The sequence below is a fragment of the Galeopterus variegatus genome, unplaced genomic scaffold (assembly GCF_000696425.1).
Source record: "Galeopterus variegatus unplaced genomic scaffold, G_variegatus-3.0.2 Scaffold2525, whole genome shotgun sequence".
NCBI classification, from domain to species: Eukaryota; Metazoa; Chordata; class Mammalia; order Dermoptera; family Cynocephalidae; genus Galeopterus; species Galeopterus variegatus.
The window spans coordinates 223,216-240,255 of NW_007728636.1; the positions used below are offsets into that span (position 1 = coordinate 223,216).

At 37.4% G+C, this 17,040-nt stretch overlaps 1 protein-coding gene across 1 annotated transcript in view; it reads left to right on the forward strand.

Annotated features, from left to right (window-relative positions):
* The window catches only part of POLD3 (polymerase (DNA-directed), delta 3, accessory subunit), a 46,792-nt gene that overhangs the window by 12,671 nt on the left and 17,081 nt on the right, over window positions 1-17,040 (forward strand). The window contains exons 3-7 of the mRNA XM_008582143.1: window positions 2,188-2,227; window positions 3,582-3,714; window positions 7,885-8,149; window positions 9,671-9,743; window positions 14,489-14,654. Of these exons, the coding sequence (XP_008580365.1) occupies window positions 2,188-2,227; window positions 3,582-3,714; window positions 7,885-8,149; window positions 9,671-9,743; window positions 14,489-14,654 (677 nt within the window). The remainder of the gene's footprint in view (window positions 1-2,187; window positions 2,228-3,581; window positions 3,715-7,884; window positions 8,150-9,670; window positions 9,744-14,488; window positions 14,655-17,040) is intronic.

Below are 17,040 nucleotides of genomic sequence, written 5' to 3' on the forward strand. Positions count from 1 at the left end.
CACTCATCCGAGGGATGCGAGGCTGGTCCTGCACGGGCAAATAAATAGAGGTTGAACCCCTCAGCGTTGGTCCGGAGGCTCGCTCAGCCAGTGAGCGGGAACCGGTCTGTACGTGGGATCCGAACCCTCGGGTGGGAGCTCTGCCGCGCTTCCCAAGCGGCGCACTATCCAGTGCGCCACCGGGCCGGCCCAGCTTTGTAATTTTTAGTGTGCAGTTTTGCAAAACATGACATTTTTAGGAATGCCTGTTTTTTTTTTTTTTTTAAGAGAAAACACATTATAAAGACATACTAATATTCCCAGTTCAAATTTATGATTACACTTTTTTTTTTTTCCTTTTTGTCTTTTTCCGGGTCCGGCAATGGATCGCAACCCTCAGTGTTGCCCCCGCACTGGACCGGGACCGGCAACGGGATCGCAACCCTCGGTGTTGCTTCCGCGCCTCGCTCAGCGGGAACCGGTCTGCATGTGGGATCCGAACCCTCGGCGGGAGCGCCGCCGTGCTTCCCAAGCGGCGCACTATAGCAGTGCGCCACCGGGCCGGCCCTATGATTACATTTTTTAAAAACTTATTTGATTTTTATATTGCTCTTTTATGTTGTGAATCTGGGTGGTTCCTAACATTAACATAAACATGTATTTGCTTTAGCCAAATATATGAGGTTTAGAAAAGCAAAACCAATGTTATTACTAATGACACGATTACTGGAAACAGTTTAAGATTTCTTTGCAGTTCTTTGTCTCTAGGATATGTCTTGCTAAGGATGCACAGTCATCTTGTATTTTAGAATCACTCGAAACAAATCTTTACTGTGGTTAAGCCACCAATTCAATATCTAGTTAAATTCCGGTTTCTTTTCCATTTTGCTTTCGATTCATAGATTCCCTTCTTTCCCTTACTGTAATTTATTGGTTTTGCCTTCTCCTTCCATTGTTTTTGTTGTTGTTGCATATATTTTTAATATAAGCAAATATAAATTCATATTACCCCCTTTTCTCAGATAAAAATTTTCAGTGTACAACCTATTTTTCACTCTGCTTTTTTTGCTTAACAATAGATCTTGAGCATCACTTTATAGCAGTTATAGAAACATTCCTCATTCCTTACTATAGCCACATAGTGCTACATGGATAGATATACCTTAATTTATTCAGCAGTCCCTTATTGATAGTTATTTTAGTTATTTACAATCTTTGGCTATTACAAATAGTGCTGCAGTGAAGAGCTTAGAGTGTGTGTGTGTGTGTGTGTGTGTGTGTGTGTGTATATATATAGTGTGTGTATTTTTATTTATTTATTTATTTTTTATTCTTTATATTGTGTGTGTTTTTGCTTGTATGTTTTAGAGTTACATTCCCAGAAGTAGGATTGCTGGGTCAAAGGGTAAATGTATATGTGTTTTTGTTGGATATTACCAAATACCTCTTCATTTTTCATTCCCGCCAACAATGTGTGAAAGTGACTCCACACAGAAGATGTCGTCATATGTTACAGGGCCATTTGCATTGCTTGTTCTGTGAACTCTCTGTTCATCTGTCTTGCTTATTTTTCTAAAGCGTCATTAGTCTTTATTTTTAAAGCTGTATATTAATTCTTTGAGATACAAGTTGCAGATATTCTTCCCACTTTATCATTTGTCTTTGTACTTTGCCTAAAGTTTTTTTTTTTCATAAAAAGTTATTTGTTTTTATGAGTTATTTCAATTATTTCCGGATTTTGAATTATACTTAGGAAATTTTTCCTTATACTAGATGAATTCACCTGTGTCTTCTTCTAATGCATGTATGTTTTCATTTTTTTAGATTTAAATCTCTAATCCATTTAGAATTTATTCTGGTATATGGTTTGAGGGACAGATCCAATTTTTGTCTGATTCCATATGACTATACAGTAATTCTTACTAAATCGCTTACTAAAAAATTCTCTTCCTCACACTGATTTGAGATGCCGAAATTTTTTTCACTGTAGTATTGATATCTATACTCTATCACTTTCCTTAGCCTTATTAAGAAGTTTTAAATTAAGCAAATTAAAAATGAGTCTGACTTTATTAACTATAACATATTTCAAGGGGTAACTAGTGTTTTCCTAATTTCACATCCAAGCACAATTGACATATTGGCAAGGAAACTTTAAAATTCCAAGTCTACTACTTCAAACACTAACGAAGTGTTATTTCCTTACAGTGCCACAAGGTTGCAGTAGTGAGAGAAGATAAATTAGAAGGTAAGTGTTTTAGTAGTTTAGCGAGTTTTTCCTCTTATAGCATCAGTATAGATAACAATAAAATATCTGCCTCTAAAATCTGCTTATAGTATATTTAGCTATTTAACTGTAGAGATTTATATTCCTTTTAGTAGCAGTTTCTGAACATGTTTAAATATACGACATCTGTCTAACTTCCCATTTTTAAGGCTAGTAGTTGTTGACTTTTGTAAATGCTTTTATCACAGGATTTCAAAACTTATGACAGACATGCAAAAAACTATCATGAATACCATATCGGACACCTCTTCCACTGTAAAGAGACAGTAGTCTTTAAATTTTGTGTTCCATAACAGTTTTTTAGGAAGAAAATTAATGCTTTTCTAGAAGTCAGAAAGACTTCTAAATTAAATAACTTCTCAATTAAATTTGTCCAACTGTTTTAAGACTATTAATACTACTGTTCTATTGTTTAAAAACCCAATTCAAAAGAATTTTATAAAAGTCACAGTCCTCGTGATCTTGGACTCAAGACAAAACCTTCACTGTTGTACTTTGCATGTAAAGCTTCTTGCAGTGGTGGAGGTGGGGGGTCGCATTTTCTTACCAAATTAACTTTGAAGTATTCAGGATAGTGGCGATGTCCACTTTTTTCTTTCTGAATTCCCACAGTGGTAGGCAAAGCAAGATTTCTTCATTCTGTAGATTTGTAGTGATTGTTTACTATGTGCCAAGCTCTGTGCTAGGCACTGGGGATGCAGAACAAATTAGGCACAATCCTTTCCTTCGTGGAACCTAAAATTTATTCTTTGATGTTCTTTTGTGTTTTTCCTCTGCAGACTTATCTAGTTAGTAATATTTTTGTTATAGAGTTGCTTTCTTTAAACTGAAATTAAAATACGTAAATGGGGCTTCTCAGATGGAGATTAGTTATTCCTCTTTAATTGTATGCTGTAAAGCGTGGTGCTGATAATAACAAGGGCAAGGGTTCAGATCCCTGTACTAGCCAGCCTCAAAAAAAAAAAAAAAAGAAAGAAAGAAATTATATGCTAAAGTATAAGCTTTTTCCCTGAATGAAAAAAAAATCATAATCATCATCAATCATTAATTAATATTTACTGAGTGTCCACTGGATGAGTGATATTCTCACAGGTGCTGTACTTAGAAATGACTCACCACCACCTACCTTGTCATAATGTCCCCATTGCAGACAGAAGAGTTGATGTTATACTGTGTATGTGGCTATTTGGCCTTTTAGAGTTTTTTGGACCACCACAGGTTGCAAATGGTTTTAATGCAGAAGGGTTTCTTGTAAAAGTCCCCACATGCTATGAAGTTTGTGTATTAACAGACTGCTTTTCCTGTTGACTTGTAGCAGTGAAGTCCAAGCTAGCTGTGACTGCCAGCATCCATGTGTACAGCATCCAGAAAGCCATGCTAAAGGACAGTGGGCCTCTGTTCAATACTGACTATGACATCCTTAAAAGCAACTTGCAGAACTGCAGCAAGTAAGCTCCTTAATGTTCCTTGTGGGCTTCTTTACAAATTAATTTTGTAAGATGTTTACACAGTGGCTGCCTCTTAAGAGGGAATGCCAAGTCTAGTAAAACCCCATTTATCTTGCAGTAAGACATATGCCTGGTTTTATTAGTACATCATAAGGTGAAAAATAGCAGCTACAACCCATATTGAAAACCCCAGTGGACTCCCCATAAATCTGTTTCTCATATATTTATCCTGTCACCGCCACCAGAAATGTTTGTTGTGCCCTCTCATTACTCCCCTAACCCTAGTCTCTGCTTGTCTAAATTATATCCATCCTTCAAGAACCAGCTCAAATATTGTCCTTCAAAAACTATTCCTAATTTGATATCACTCTACCTTCCATCCAAAAGTAGCTTTTTCTTGAGCTTCCATAGCCAGAATGAGACCTTGTAAATCTTTTGTATCCTTCACAGCATAGGGAGGTAATAATGCATGTGTGTTTTGGAAATTGATAGTCATAGATACAAGTTGTGGCTTTGCTGATTAATAGCCAAGTGGCTTTGGACAAATTACTTAAACTCTTTGAGTTTTGGTTTCTTCATCTTTAAATTACATGTAATAATGCCTACTTTGTGGTGTAGTATTAAGGTTTCCAGTCAGTAATCCAAACATATATTGAGCATCTACTACTTCAACAGGTACTAAGCAAGATCATTTGAATTCATGCAACAAATATCTGATGAATACCTACGACATGCCACATACTATAGGGAGAATATGGCCCAGTACCTGCTCATGAAACTGATGGTCTGGTGGGAGGCAGGCAGTTACAGTGCAGTATGACAGTGCTATAATAGGAGTAATAGTGTAGGAGTATGTTGGGGGGTGGCACTATCCCCCACTTTTGGATGGGTTGAATGAGGGAGCGAGACAGAGAAGATGACACCTAAATTGAGGCCTGAAGGCCCAGTAGAAATCACCAGCTAAAGGAGAAGTGGGAGAGTAAGGACAGAGCTGAGAGAGAAAACATGCTTATGTGGAACCATGACAGTATTCTGTGTCTGGAACTTAGAGTGAGAGGTAGGAAATAATTAGAAGACTTAAGAGGCCATATAGGAGTCAGATTATGCTTTGAGTACTAGGAGAAGGCGTTTAGACTTTGTTCTGAGAGCACTGGGAAATCACTGAAGAGTTTTAAGCAGATGGAATGAAATGACCAGAATCAGATTTTAGAAAGGTCACTCAGATTGTGATGCTGAAGAATATAGATCAGAAGGGAATATTCTGGAGGCAAAGCCATCAGGGAGGAGAAATGTTGCAGTGATCCAGGGTGGAGGTGATAGTTTTCTGAAGTAAAGTAGTGGTGTTGGGGATAGAGAGGCACAGAGGTTAAAAAGTCAAAATCATCAAAAACTTGATGTGTGGTAATGATTGGGGACAAGGTGTGTGGTGGGGGAGGGCAGCTGTTCATGGTATTAAGGATGATACCCATGTTTCTGCTTTGGGCAGCTGGGCACTAAGAAAGGGAATATAAGAGGAGGAGCTGGTCAAGGGTTTGGATCTCTGTACTGGCCAGCTGTCAAAAATTAAAAAATAAGGAGCAGGCTTTAGGAGAGAGGGAAAAATGATGAATTGAGTTTGAGAAGTCTGCGAGAAATCCAAGTGAGCTCTAGACTCACCTGCAATAGATAGGTGAGTCTAGAGCTAAGGAGAGAAATCTGGATTGAAGACAGATATTTTGGAATCAGAGAAAACAGGTAAGTAACTGGGTCATAGCAGTAGATATAGTCATGTAGAGAGAATGTATAGAATGAAAGAAAGGCAGAAAGTTAAACTTTAGGCCACAGTTACTAGCTGTGTGACCTTGGGCAAATTATTTAACCTCTTTGTGTTTCAGTTTACTTATCAGTAAAATGAAGCTAACAATAGTTATCAAACTCACAGGGTTATACAGGATTAAATGAATAAATATATGTAAAGTGCTTAAAACAGCAGTTGGAACATAGTAAGCACTATTTAATGATAGCTGTTTTTTAAAGAATTGGCAGAAAAAGAGGGGCCCAAGAAGGAGTTACCGGAGGTAAGAGGAAAATCACAATAGTATATATACGGGGTTTTAGAAGGTAAGGGAAGAGTTTCAAGAAGGAAGAACTGATTGACAATGTCAAACGTTGCTGAGAAGCCACGTAAGATGGGAACTGAGAAGTGTTTATTGTATTTAGTGATGGCCTTGGTAAGAGCATTTTCAGTGGAGTGACCAGATTCTGGTCAGCTGAGAAATGGGGACATGAGGTGGTGACATAGCAATTACGTATAGCTCTTTCCAGGAAATTGGAAATGGAGGAAAAAGAGGGATTGAGATTAAGGAAGGATATATAATTATTTATTTATTTGTTTATTTTTTGGCAGCTGGCCAGTACAGGTATCCAAACGCTTTAACCTTGGTGTTATAACACCACACTCTAACCAACCGAGCTAACTGGCCAGCCTGATATATACATTTTTAAAGTTGAGAATGACTTGAACTTGTGTTGTTAGGAAAGAGCCATAGAGAGGAAAAGGTTGAAGGTACTGGGGGAGATGGGATAACTGATAGAGACAGGTCCTTGTGGAGAAATAGATGTAGACTTGCTAAGCATAGTTTCTGTAAGTTCCGTGAGAATAGGGATCATGTCTAATGTGTTAACTGTATACCCAAAATGGTGCCTGGCACATGGTAAGCATTCAGTAAATAATTGTTGAGTGAATTAGTGATAGACTTTATTTCTTTTTTTCTTTATCTCAAAATCTTGAGTATAGTAGGCATACAAATATTTATTAAATAAATAAATACAAGGCATCTTCAAAAAGTTCTTGGAAAGATTCGTATTATTTTTTAATTTCTTTTTTTCACAAACTTTTTGAAGTACCCTCATATAATTATGTATCCAGAGGGTAATAATTTACAAGTCTGGTGTCTTTTAGGGAAGGATTTCAAGAAAACATTAACACCCTGATAAGTTTGTGTAAATATTTTATTAGATTTGAAAAATGATCTGTATTAAAATCTAGTCATGTCATGTCAATATCTAAAAATCAGTTTCTCTGTTGTATCTAGCAAGTAAAAGCAAGCAAGAATAAAAGTGACTCAAAAGTTCAAAATGAAATTTGCACAGGGCGCACTAAAATAAACATGGCAAGTAGAAATGTGGTAATAGGAAGCACTTTACGTAAATACTTAAAGTATCCTCAGTAGAAATGTGAAGAATTTATCTCCAATAAAGAAGTTTGTATTTGGTCCTGAGGATTACAGGCCAACTGAGATCTGACTCATGATTTTATGTTTTAAGAAAGTGCTGTGACAGGAAGAAAGTTGAAATTTTAGGATTGAGCAGAGATTCTTCTCTCTTCAGACATGCGCCCAGACTAACCTCATTGCCAATTCCTGGTCCTGACCCTAAGGTGTGGAATGCAGACCAAATGGAGAAAGAGTTTTCTCAGGGCCAACTTTAGATGTTGACAATGAAATGAAACATTGCCCTTTTCCTTGTATGTGGAAGCACTGCAAGGCCAGAGAAGAAGAGGTGTGGGTGAAAGTAAATGATTTCCGTCTGTTCTTAATTCTGATGCACAAAAGATGTGTGTTAATGCAGGGTTTTCTGATGCAGACCATAATAAGCGATTTTTGGAACTGTAGACTCTAGCTTTGGGGCTGCTCATTCTAAAATTACTTCTGAAATGAAATGATATATCAGGGATTTTTTTCTTAGGCAGAAAAAAATTATTCTAGCAGTTAATCTTAAAGTTGTGCCTGATTGATCTTTAAGATAATTGCTGTCACCGCATAGTTTCTAAATCTCCTCCATCTCTCACTCCAAGTTGAGGTGATACACTAAAGAAAGAGAGAAACCAGAAGCCTCACTTTGTCATTTAAATAGTCATTCTTGGGCCGGCCTGTGGCTCACTCGGGAGAGTGAGGTGCTGATAATAATACCAAGGCCACGGGTTCAGATCCTATATAGGGATGGCCGGTTCGCTCACTGGCTGAGCGTGGTGCTGACAACACCAAGTCAAGGGTTAAGATCCCCTTACCGGTCATCTTTTTTAAAAAAAAAAAGAAAAAAGAAAGAAAGAAAGTATTGTGTGGAAGAAGCAAGAGTTTGAAGATAAGATTTGATACTAACATTAATTTAATATAACACTTCTGCCCTCAGGTTTAGTGCCATACAATGTGCAGCTGCAGTCCCTAGAACTCCTGCTGAATCCTCATCTTCCAAAAAGGTTGAGCAGTCAAATCTTCAGGTATCAAGTGAGGCACAAGCCAATAATGAGGTGACCACCAATGGTCATGGCCCATCAGCCTCCAAGCAGGTTTCCCAGCAGCCAAAAGGTATTATGGGAATGTTTGCCTCCAAAGCTGCTTCTAGAACTGAAGATACCAACAAGGAAACCAAAATAGAGGCTAAAGAAGTAACAAATGTAAGTTTTCTGTGAAGATATACCTTTATTACAATTCAGAATAGGTAACTAGAGAAGCATTAATTGATCCAGTGGTAGTAGTTTAATTATATAAGGTTCTGATACTCAGTTCTGATTTTCTACTTTAGTTTGAACCCTTTAATACTTGATACTCTCATCTGAAGTAGTCCTTTTTCTTTTGATAATGCTTCTCATCAAGCCTTGAATTCTCCTTCTGTAAAATGGTAATAATGCCTGCCCTGGGCACATCACAAGATTGTTGTGAGACCCAGTTGAAATAATGCATGTGACACACCTTGAAATTATAAAGTTTAAAGAATTGTCTATTAGCAATATGTTATTTGGGGAACATCTTCTGTTTGGGGCTTTGCCATATTTGCCTTCCTTCCTAATGTATTTAACATTCTTGATCTAATTTACACATTTTTCTTGATTTTTTTTCTTCATTTGCTTCTGTTAATTTTTTATTGTTAAGTCATCTGAACTAACTTAAGGGCATTGACTTAAGAAGAGTATCACTAAGATGTTTTAAAAATCCAAAACATGTAATTATTATCACTATTATTATTACTATTATTATTGTCATTTTCAAGCTTCTGCTTTGGGAAAGGAGAAAAGGGATGGAAGGAATCACTGCATTTATTGAATTTTTACTGTATGCCAATAGATTGATCTTTGTTTAAATCCTCTTATCAATTCTATGAGGGAGATATTATCATTTCCATTTTGTATGTGGTAAACTGAAGCTTATATTTATTAAATAATTTGCCTGGAGGTCATATTGCTATTAAGTGGTGGAACCAGGATTCAAATTCATTTCTGATGATTAAAAATGTAATGTTTGCGGTTCTCCTTCTGCATCGTGTACCATGCTGCCTCTGATCTGTTTTAATTCTGTCAAAACTAAGTACAAGAGTACTTCAAAAAGCTTCATGGAAAAATGGAGTTAAAAGATAATGTGAATCTTTCTGTGAACTTTTTTTTTTTTTTTTTGTCTTTTTTCCGTGTCCGGCAACGGATCGCAACCCTCAGTGTCGCCCCCGTACCGGACCGGGACCGGCAAGGGGATCGTAACCCTCGGTGTCGCCCCCGCGCCTCGCTCAGCCAGTGAGCGGGAACCGGTCTGTATGTGGGATCCGAACCCTTGGCGGGAGCGCCTCTGCGCTTCCCAAGCGGCGCACTAGCACAGTGCGCCACCGGGCCGGCCCCTCCGTGAACTTTTTGAGGACCCTTATAGTTTTTAAATATGCTCAAGAAAAGTTGACATATCCATGGATAATAATTTTATAAGAACTGTAAGAAACTAAGCTTTGGAGATTAACACCAGATACTGTTTGGTCTGGATTATTCTAGATTTGTTCTTATAGCTAATGTCTACACATTTTGGCATGATTATTACAGAGACTGTAGCACCATGATGGTGTGCTCTGCTATTGAAGAGATTCTTCAAGACTGTGCTGCTTCAAGGGTAGCCTAAATGCTAGAAAAAAATGATGCATGTTTTCTTTTCTATACTTTTAGGCATCTTCAGCAGGCAGCAAAGCACCAGGGAAAGGGAATGTGATGAGCAATTTTTTTGGAAAAGCTGCTATGAGTAAGCATGTTCTTACTTTCCTTTGACTAATAAATGAAAGTTAATGTAATAAAACATATCATACCTCAGGTGAAAGCCACCTTGTCTAGTTTTTGCCCATCTAGGAGACTACCATGTAGCGTTCCTGTATCCTAACATAAAATTTGCAGTGTACTGATCAAAATATTGATGGAACAGTGGACTTTATGGGTGATCTGGGCTCAGTGAGATCTCTTGGAGGGTAGTTTAGTATTCCTACTTTACTTCCCGCCTTGAAAAGAGAAAGAAATATTTGCTTCATAAGGGTCTTGAAAATGGGTGATGAAAATAAAAGGGAGGCTGCTTGGTTAAGCAGTATAGTGTTGAAGTTACTGTCATGTATGCTGGAGTCAGTTTGACTGGTGAGATCTTTATTACACCTGTCTCCCAAGGGGTCGCAAAAATCAATTTTGCCTTTCTTTAGTTATTTTTGCAGATTATTCACAGTAATGAATTAGACCTCAGTGTGAATTAGAAGGGTCCAGGTAGTAATGGCCATTTAAAAACATTTTTGAGAAAGTAAAAATCTCCATTATTAAAAAAAAATGTTAAATAAGAATTCCTTATTTGGAACGAATCCGTAATTACATATTTTCATTCTTATCCTATCAAATACACATTCCCTGAGAGTATGTGAAAAAATACCAGGAAGAATGTAGGAGCTGCAGGATAATTGTGGCACACTTTCTTGGAGCATCAATTTTAAAAAGATTTTACAGGGAAGCATTTTGTTACATGCCTATGTATGCAAAATTAGTCAGAAAATTGCTTTTGCATCATGGTTAAATCAGTGGTAAGAGGAAGGATTGGGGTGACAGGTTTTTATTTGCCATAAAAGCTATCAGAGAAGAACATTTTTGTGTTCTGAAGACATATGGAAAATATGTTATGTTCAGGTCATTGGGAAGCATGATGGTGTTATTGTAAGCACAGTGCACAGGGAGAGCTCCCTATTTCTGTGAAAACACATCATGCTAATGTCACTGGCCTGTGTGGCTGGTACTGGGCCACTGTATATCAAATTATGGTTTCTTGGCAATTTTGATGAGGCCCACTTGTTTGTTGTTTTTTAATACATTTGTAACCTTAAAAACCAGTGAGTTTAAAAATTATTATTATTATTATTATTATTTTCCTTTTTGTCTTTTTTCGTGACCGGCAACGGATCGCAACCCTCAGTGTCGCGCCCGTACCGGACCGGGACTGGCAACGGGATCGCAACCCTCGGCGTTGCGCCCGCACCTTGCTCAGCCAGTGAGCGGCCGGTCTGTATGTGGGATCTGAACCTTCGGCGGGAGCGCCGCCGCGCTCCCAAGCGGCGCACTGTGGCAGTGCGCCACCGGGCCGGCCCCTAAAAATTATTATTTTTTAAATACATAAGATATATGAGTATTTGGTAACTGTTAAAAAAAAATCAAACTGCAGATTTATACATTTACTCATGTATTTATTTAGCACACATTGATTGAGCACCTGCTGTGTGCTTGGCCCTGTTAGGCATTGGTGATACGATGGAGAAAAAGACAAACAAGGTTCTTACCCTCATACTCCTTATGTTCTACTGGGAGAGACAAAAAAATAAATACGGAAAAAATAAAAGCTAATGATTATAATTGGTAGGCAGACAGTAACAAAGTTTTTGCTAATATGTAATAAAGGGAGAGGGAAAACCTAGATAAAATAAAAGAATTAAATACGTATTTACCTAATACCTAATATAAAGAATTGCTTACAAAGTTGACTTATTTAACAGATATTTTTTCAAGGCTGAATGTTCAAAGTAATATTATAAACTTTTATTCTATTTGATACACGTAAAGATTATTGCAATGAAAATGAAGTTTGAGAACTGGATGAAGAGAGTTATTGTGGGGGCTTGAACCATTTAAAACTTAATGCTGGACAGAAACAAACGTTGACAAGGATGTGGAGAAATTGAGCCCTCAATCTTTGCTATGGGGAATGTAAAATGGTGTACTCATTTAGGAAAATGATGTAACAATACTTCAAAAAGTTAAATGTAGGGTTACCCAGCAATTCCACTCCTTGGTATCTGCTCAAGTCCACACAAAAACTGTACACAAATGTTCATAGCAGCATTTTTCATAATAGCCAGAAAGTGGAAACAGTCCATAGATCTGATGAATGGATGAACAAAATCTGGTATATCCAGACAATAGAAAATTAGTTAGCCATAAAAAGAAAGGCAGTAGAGATATGTGCCTTCAGCATGGATGAACCTTGAAACAATTATGCGAAATGAAAGAAGCCAGACACAAAAGACCACATATTGTGTGATTCTATTTATGTGAAATGTCCAGAATAGGCAAGTCTGTAGAGACAAAGTAGGTTAGTTGTTGTGAAAGGCTGGGTTGGAATTAAGGAGTGACTGCTAATGGTACTAGGTTTCCTTTTGGGGTGATAGAAATGTTCTAAAATTGAGTGATAATGATGATTGCACAACTAAACCCCCCTGAATTGTACATTTTATTTTATTTTATTTTATTTTTTAAAAGATGACCGGTAAGGGGATCTTAAACCTTGACTTGGTGTTGTCAGCACCACGCTCAGCCAGTGAGCGAACCGGCCATCCCTACATGGGATCCGAACCCGTGGCCTTGGTGTTATCAGCACCTCACTCTCCCGAGTGAGCCACGGGCCGGCCCCTGAATTGTACATTTTAAAAGAATGAATATTATGGTATATGAATTATATCAATAAAAAACTTAATGCTTTATATGTAATAAAAATTCAGCATTGTTGACAAAATTAAAAATTCATCATCAGTTATCTTTCTTTGCTTGAAAAGATTTCATATTTTCTTGAGTATAAAAAGGAGATGCTTTTGGGCCGGCCCTGTGGCTCACTCGGGAGAGTGCGGTGCTGATAACACCAAGGCCAAGGGTTCGGATCCCACATAGGGATGGCCGGTTAGCTCACTGGGTGAGCATGGTGCTGACAACACCAAGTCAAGGGTTAAGATCCCCTTACCGGTCATCTTTTAAAAAAGAAAAAAAAAAAAGGAGATGCTTTTAATCAGTCAGATGATATGTGACCTGATCATTCAGGTAACAAGAAAATGTTATTAAATTTTCCTCAACAATTGCCTGAAAATGAAATTGAACTACCTTGTTGCCAGCCAGTTGTATCTGCGTATATGTATAAGTTGGAGTTCCCAAAATATTGTGAAACCAATGCAAAGAGAAAAAACTCTGAATACTGAATCTAACATTTGATCAATGGTATTTTAATCCAGATCAGTTTTCTGAAAGTGTAAGACTTAATGTGATAGCTTCTCTTTTCTTAACCCATGAGGTAGGTAGGAAATATTTGGAGGTTTTTCCTTCTAATCACGTAATTTTAAAACAATTGCTATTAACATGATATAATTTATGTAATAGAATACAAAATTTACATAAATTTTAAAGATACACATGTAACTTCAGAGAATTGTTTTTATTTTAGTTGGCTGCTGACCCATAAACCATCTGGAGATACATGTTTACTCTCCTATACAATTTGGGATATTTTGGTGGGAAAGTTTGAGAAGCACCGATACTGACAACAACAGTATTGAAAATGCAAGAGAATATACCACCGTTGGGCTGGGGTTTCCACCATTCAGACTTCCCATTCTAGTCTTCAAAAAAATGAAATGTAAATAAGATTGCATTTAATGCTTTGATCCATCATCTACACTTTCAAATAATATACATTATTTAAAGTATTATACTAAGCTGAGGGTAACAGCCAAGACTAAGATGTCATTTTTTTTCCTACACTGTAGATGGCTTAAGCTATTATACAGCGTGTAAGCAGAATTACTTGTTGAGCCTCCTGTTTTTTACAGCTTTCTAATGTATTTTGTGACTTTACTTGCAAAAAGCTATCACTGATTATAGCATAAAGACTAGATTATATACTTCTATAGTTTCTCAGATGGCTTGGCCCTTCCTGCTTGCATTTCTTAGTCCTCTCCATTGCACAGTAGTTGTTTTTGCTTTTCAGCTTGGTGTAGGGAAAGGGGTAAGGACTTGAGGAGTCAAACTGACTTAGGTTCAAATCCTGGCTCTTACCTTTTCTATCAGTGTTATATTGGATAAATCACTTAACCTCACATACTGATCTCTTTTATTCCTTATAATATTGTAAATATGTTTGTTCAATTTACATAGAGAAGGCTGACTTTCAGGTAAAATAATTTGCCCAGAGTGAAGCAAAGGTTGAACCAAACATTTCTGATTTCAAAATAGTCTTCCAATTTTATCATTAAAGTAGTAGTGAGATAGTAGGGGTATCCAGGTATTAAAAGAAAGAAAAGGTCTTGCTGCAAATTCTGTTGTCATCATTTGTAAGCTGCGTACTCTTGGGAAGCATCTTTTAATACTTTCATTCTTAGTTTTCCTTGTCTGAAAAATTAGAAAGATGATACCTCATTAAGTTGTATTTGTTTTTTCTAAGCCTTGCTTTTATTATCATTTGGCATGGGAGCTGTGTATAATGAGGAATTACTGGGAAGCAGAAATGAAAGCATTTATAGCTAGAGAGTAGATTAGAAAGGAGAGCCATTTTCTGAATAGACTATGAGCTCCATTAGGACAGTGACTGTTTTTTATCCTTTCAGCCCCTGCTCCTAACATTACCTGGCACATAGTAGACTATCAAAAGAACAATGGATTAATATTGCATGGTGGGGTTCTGTATCGTCTACTATACTTTATTTATAGATAAACTTAAAGTCAATTTGGATTCAGAACAAGCAGTAAAAGAAGAAAAAATAGTGGAGCAACCTCCAGTGTCTGTCACTGAACCAAAGCTGGCAGCTCCTGCAGGCCCGAAGAAATGTAGCAAAAAAGCAGAGCCTGTTAAGATGCAGCAGATGGAAAAAAAAAGGTAGGAAAATTTTGTTGCTTGTGGGGGGAAAGTGTCTCTACTGGGGGTGAGAAGGTCTGTTTGGGCTTATTGACAGCAAGCAGTTTTCAGTTGAGTACTAAATCCTACTTAATGCCTGAGGGATATAACTGTACAACCAAAATGGAGAGAGAAGCTAATAGCTTATCTAGTGAAGTAAGACTGTAGAATCAGCCAGTTTGGATGATTTAGGGTCCAAAGTTTGGATGATTTGGGTGGGGACTATCAAAAGAACAATGGATTAATATTGCATGGTGGGGTTCTGTATCGTCTACTATACTTTATTTATAGATAAACTTAAAGTCAATTTGGATTCAGAACAAGCAGTAAAAGAAGAAAAAATAGTGGAGCAACCTCCAGTGTCTGTCACTGAACCAAAGCTGGCAGCTCCTGCAGGCCCGAAGAAATGTAGCAAAAAAGCAGAGCCTGTTAAGATGCAGCAGATGGAAAAAAAAAGGTAGGAAAATTTTGTTGCTTGTGGGGGGAAAGTGTCTCTACTGGGGGTGAGAAGGTCTGTTTGGGCTTATTGACAGCAAGCAGTTTTCAGTTGAGTACTAAATCCTACTTAATGCCTGAGGGATATAACTGTACAACCAAAATGGAGAGAGAAGCTAATAGCTTATCTAGTGAAGTAAGACTGTAGAACCAGCCAGTTTGGATGATTTAGGGTCCAAAGTTTGGATGATTTGGGGGGGGGGGGGGGCCTCCATTGATCTAAATTGATTGTCTTCTTCCTTAGTCCATTTTAAATTTGTGGACATGGTATTAAGTGTGCCTAATTTTTTGTGTGTGTGGGGGGCTATATCTGTTTTTTACTTAAAATTGCCAAATTGAGGGGTTAATATTTCCAGTCATATTTAAGAGAAAAAGTTCTTTGTTTTCTTTTTATATCAATGAGTTTATTTTTCAAGTGGTGAAATGTAATTAGAAAAGAAAATAAAAAGCACACAAGCTGTTAAAAATGGATCCAGGAATTTGAGACACTACCTCATAGCTGGTAGAAATTAGTCTGTTGAAAGAAATTCTAAAGGACACTGTCAGCACTGATAGGCCAGGAAAGAAAAACTTGACTTTTGTGGTAAGGTTGGGGCTACTCTCGTAGAAAACATCAACAAAATGGTGAAGTTTCACAGGGTTAAGGCTCTGCCAAGTGGGCCTTGCCTCCTAGGAACATGTGGTATGGATGGATTAAAATGTCCCCAACCATAGGTATAACAGTCACTGATGATGGTTATTGCCAGGAATACATTCAGTATTTCACTGCTAAGCAGGATGTTAAGCATAGGTTTTTAGTAGATGCTCTTTACCAGGTTGAGAAAGTTCTATTACAGTCCAGGTTTGCTGAGAGGTTTTATCATGAATGGTTTGAATTTTGATACGTGCTTTTTCTGCATTTATTGGTATGATCCTGTGGTGTTTCTGTTGATGTGGTGAATTACACTGATTGATTTAAACATGTTAAACCAACCTTGCATTCTTGGGACAAACCCCATTTGATCACGATGTATTACCCTTTTTATACGTAAAGGTACTTAGAAAAGTTTATGGAAAAACAGAATTAAAAGATAATACTAATCTTTCCATGAACTTTTTGAAGTACCCTCATATTGCTGGATTACATTTGTTAATATTACATTAAGAATTTTTTGCCTCTAGGTTTGTGAGGGCTATGTTAGTTATTTTCTTTACTGGCAATGTCTTTGTCAAGTTTCAGGATCAAAATTGTGCTCACTTCACAAAATTAGTTGGGAGGAGTTTCCTCTGTTTTCTGAAGGAGTTTGTATAATATATATTCTTTCTGTCTTAAATGTTTGATAAAATTCACAGTGGATATTCTTTGTAGGAAGATTTTTTATTGTGAATTTGATTGCTTTAAATAGAGCAATTCAAGTTTTCTAGTTCTTCTTGGATCAGTTTTGACTAAATTGTGTTTTTAAAGGAATTTATATGTTTCATCTAAGTTGTTGAGCTTATTGGCATAAAGTTGTTCATAAATGGCTGTACTCTTTGAGTATCTGTAGAATCTGTAGTTATCACTAGAGATTCTTTCATTATTTCATTTCTGATTGGTAGTGTGTATTTTTCTCTTTATCAGTTTTGTAAAAGGCTTATTAATTTTATTAATCTTTTCCCACAAAATAACTTTTTTTTTTTTTGTTTTGTCTTTTTTTGTGTCTGGCAACGCATCACAACCCTCAGTGTCGCGCCCGTACCGGACCAGGACCGGCAACGGGATTGCAACCCTCGGTGTTGCGCCCGCACCTCGCTCAGCCAGTGAGCGGAACCGGTCTGTATGTGGGATCCGAACCCTCGGCGGGAGCGCTGCCGCGCTCCCAAGCGGCGCACTGTAGCAGTGTGCCACCGGGCC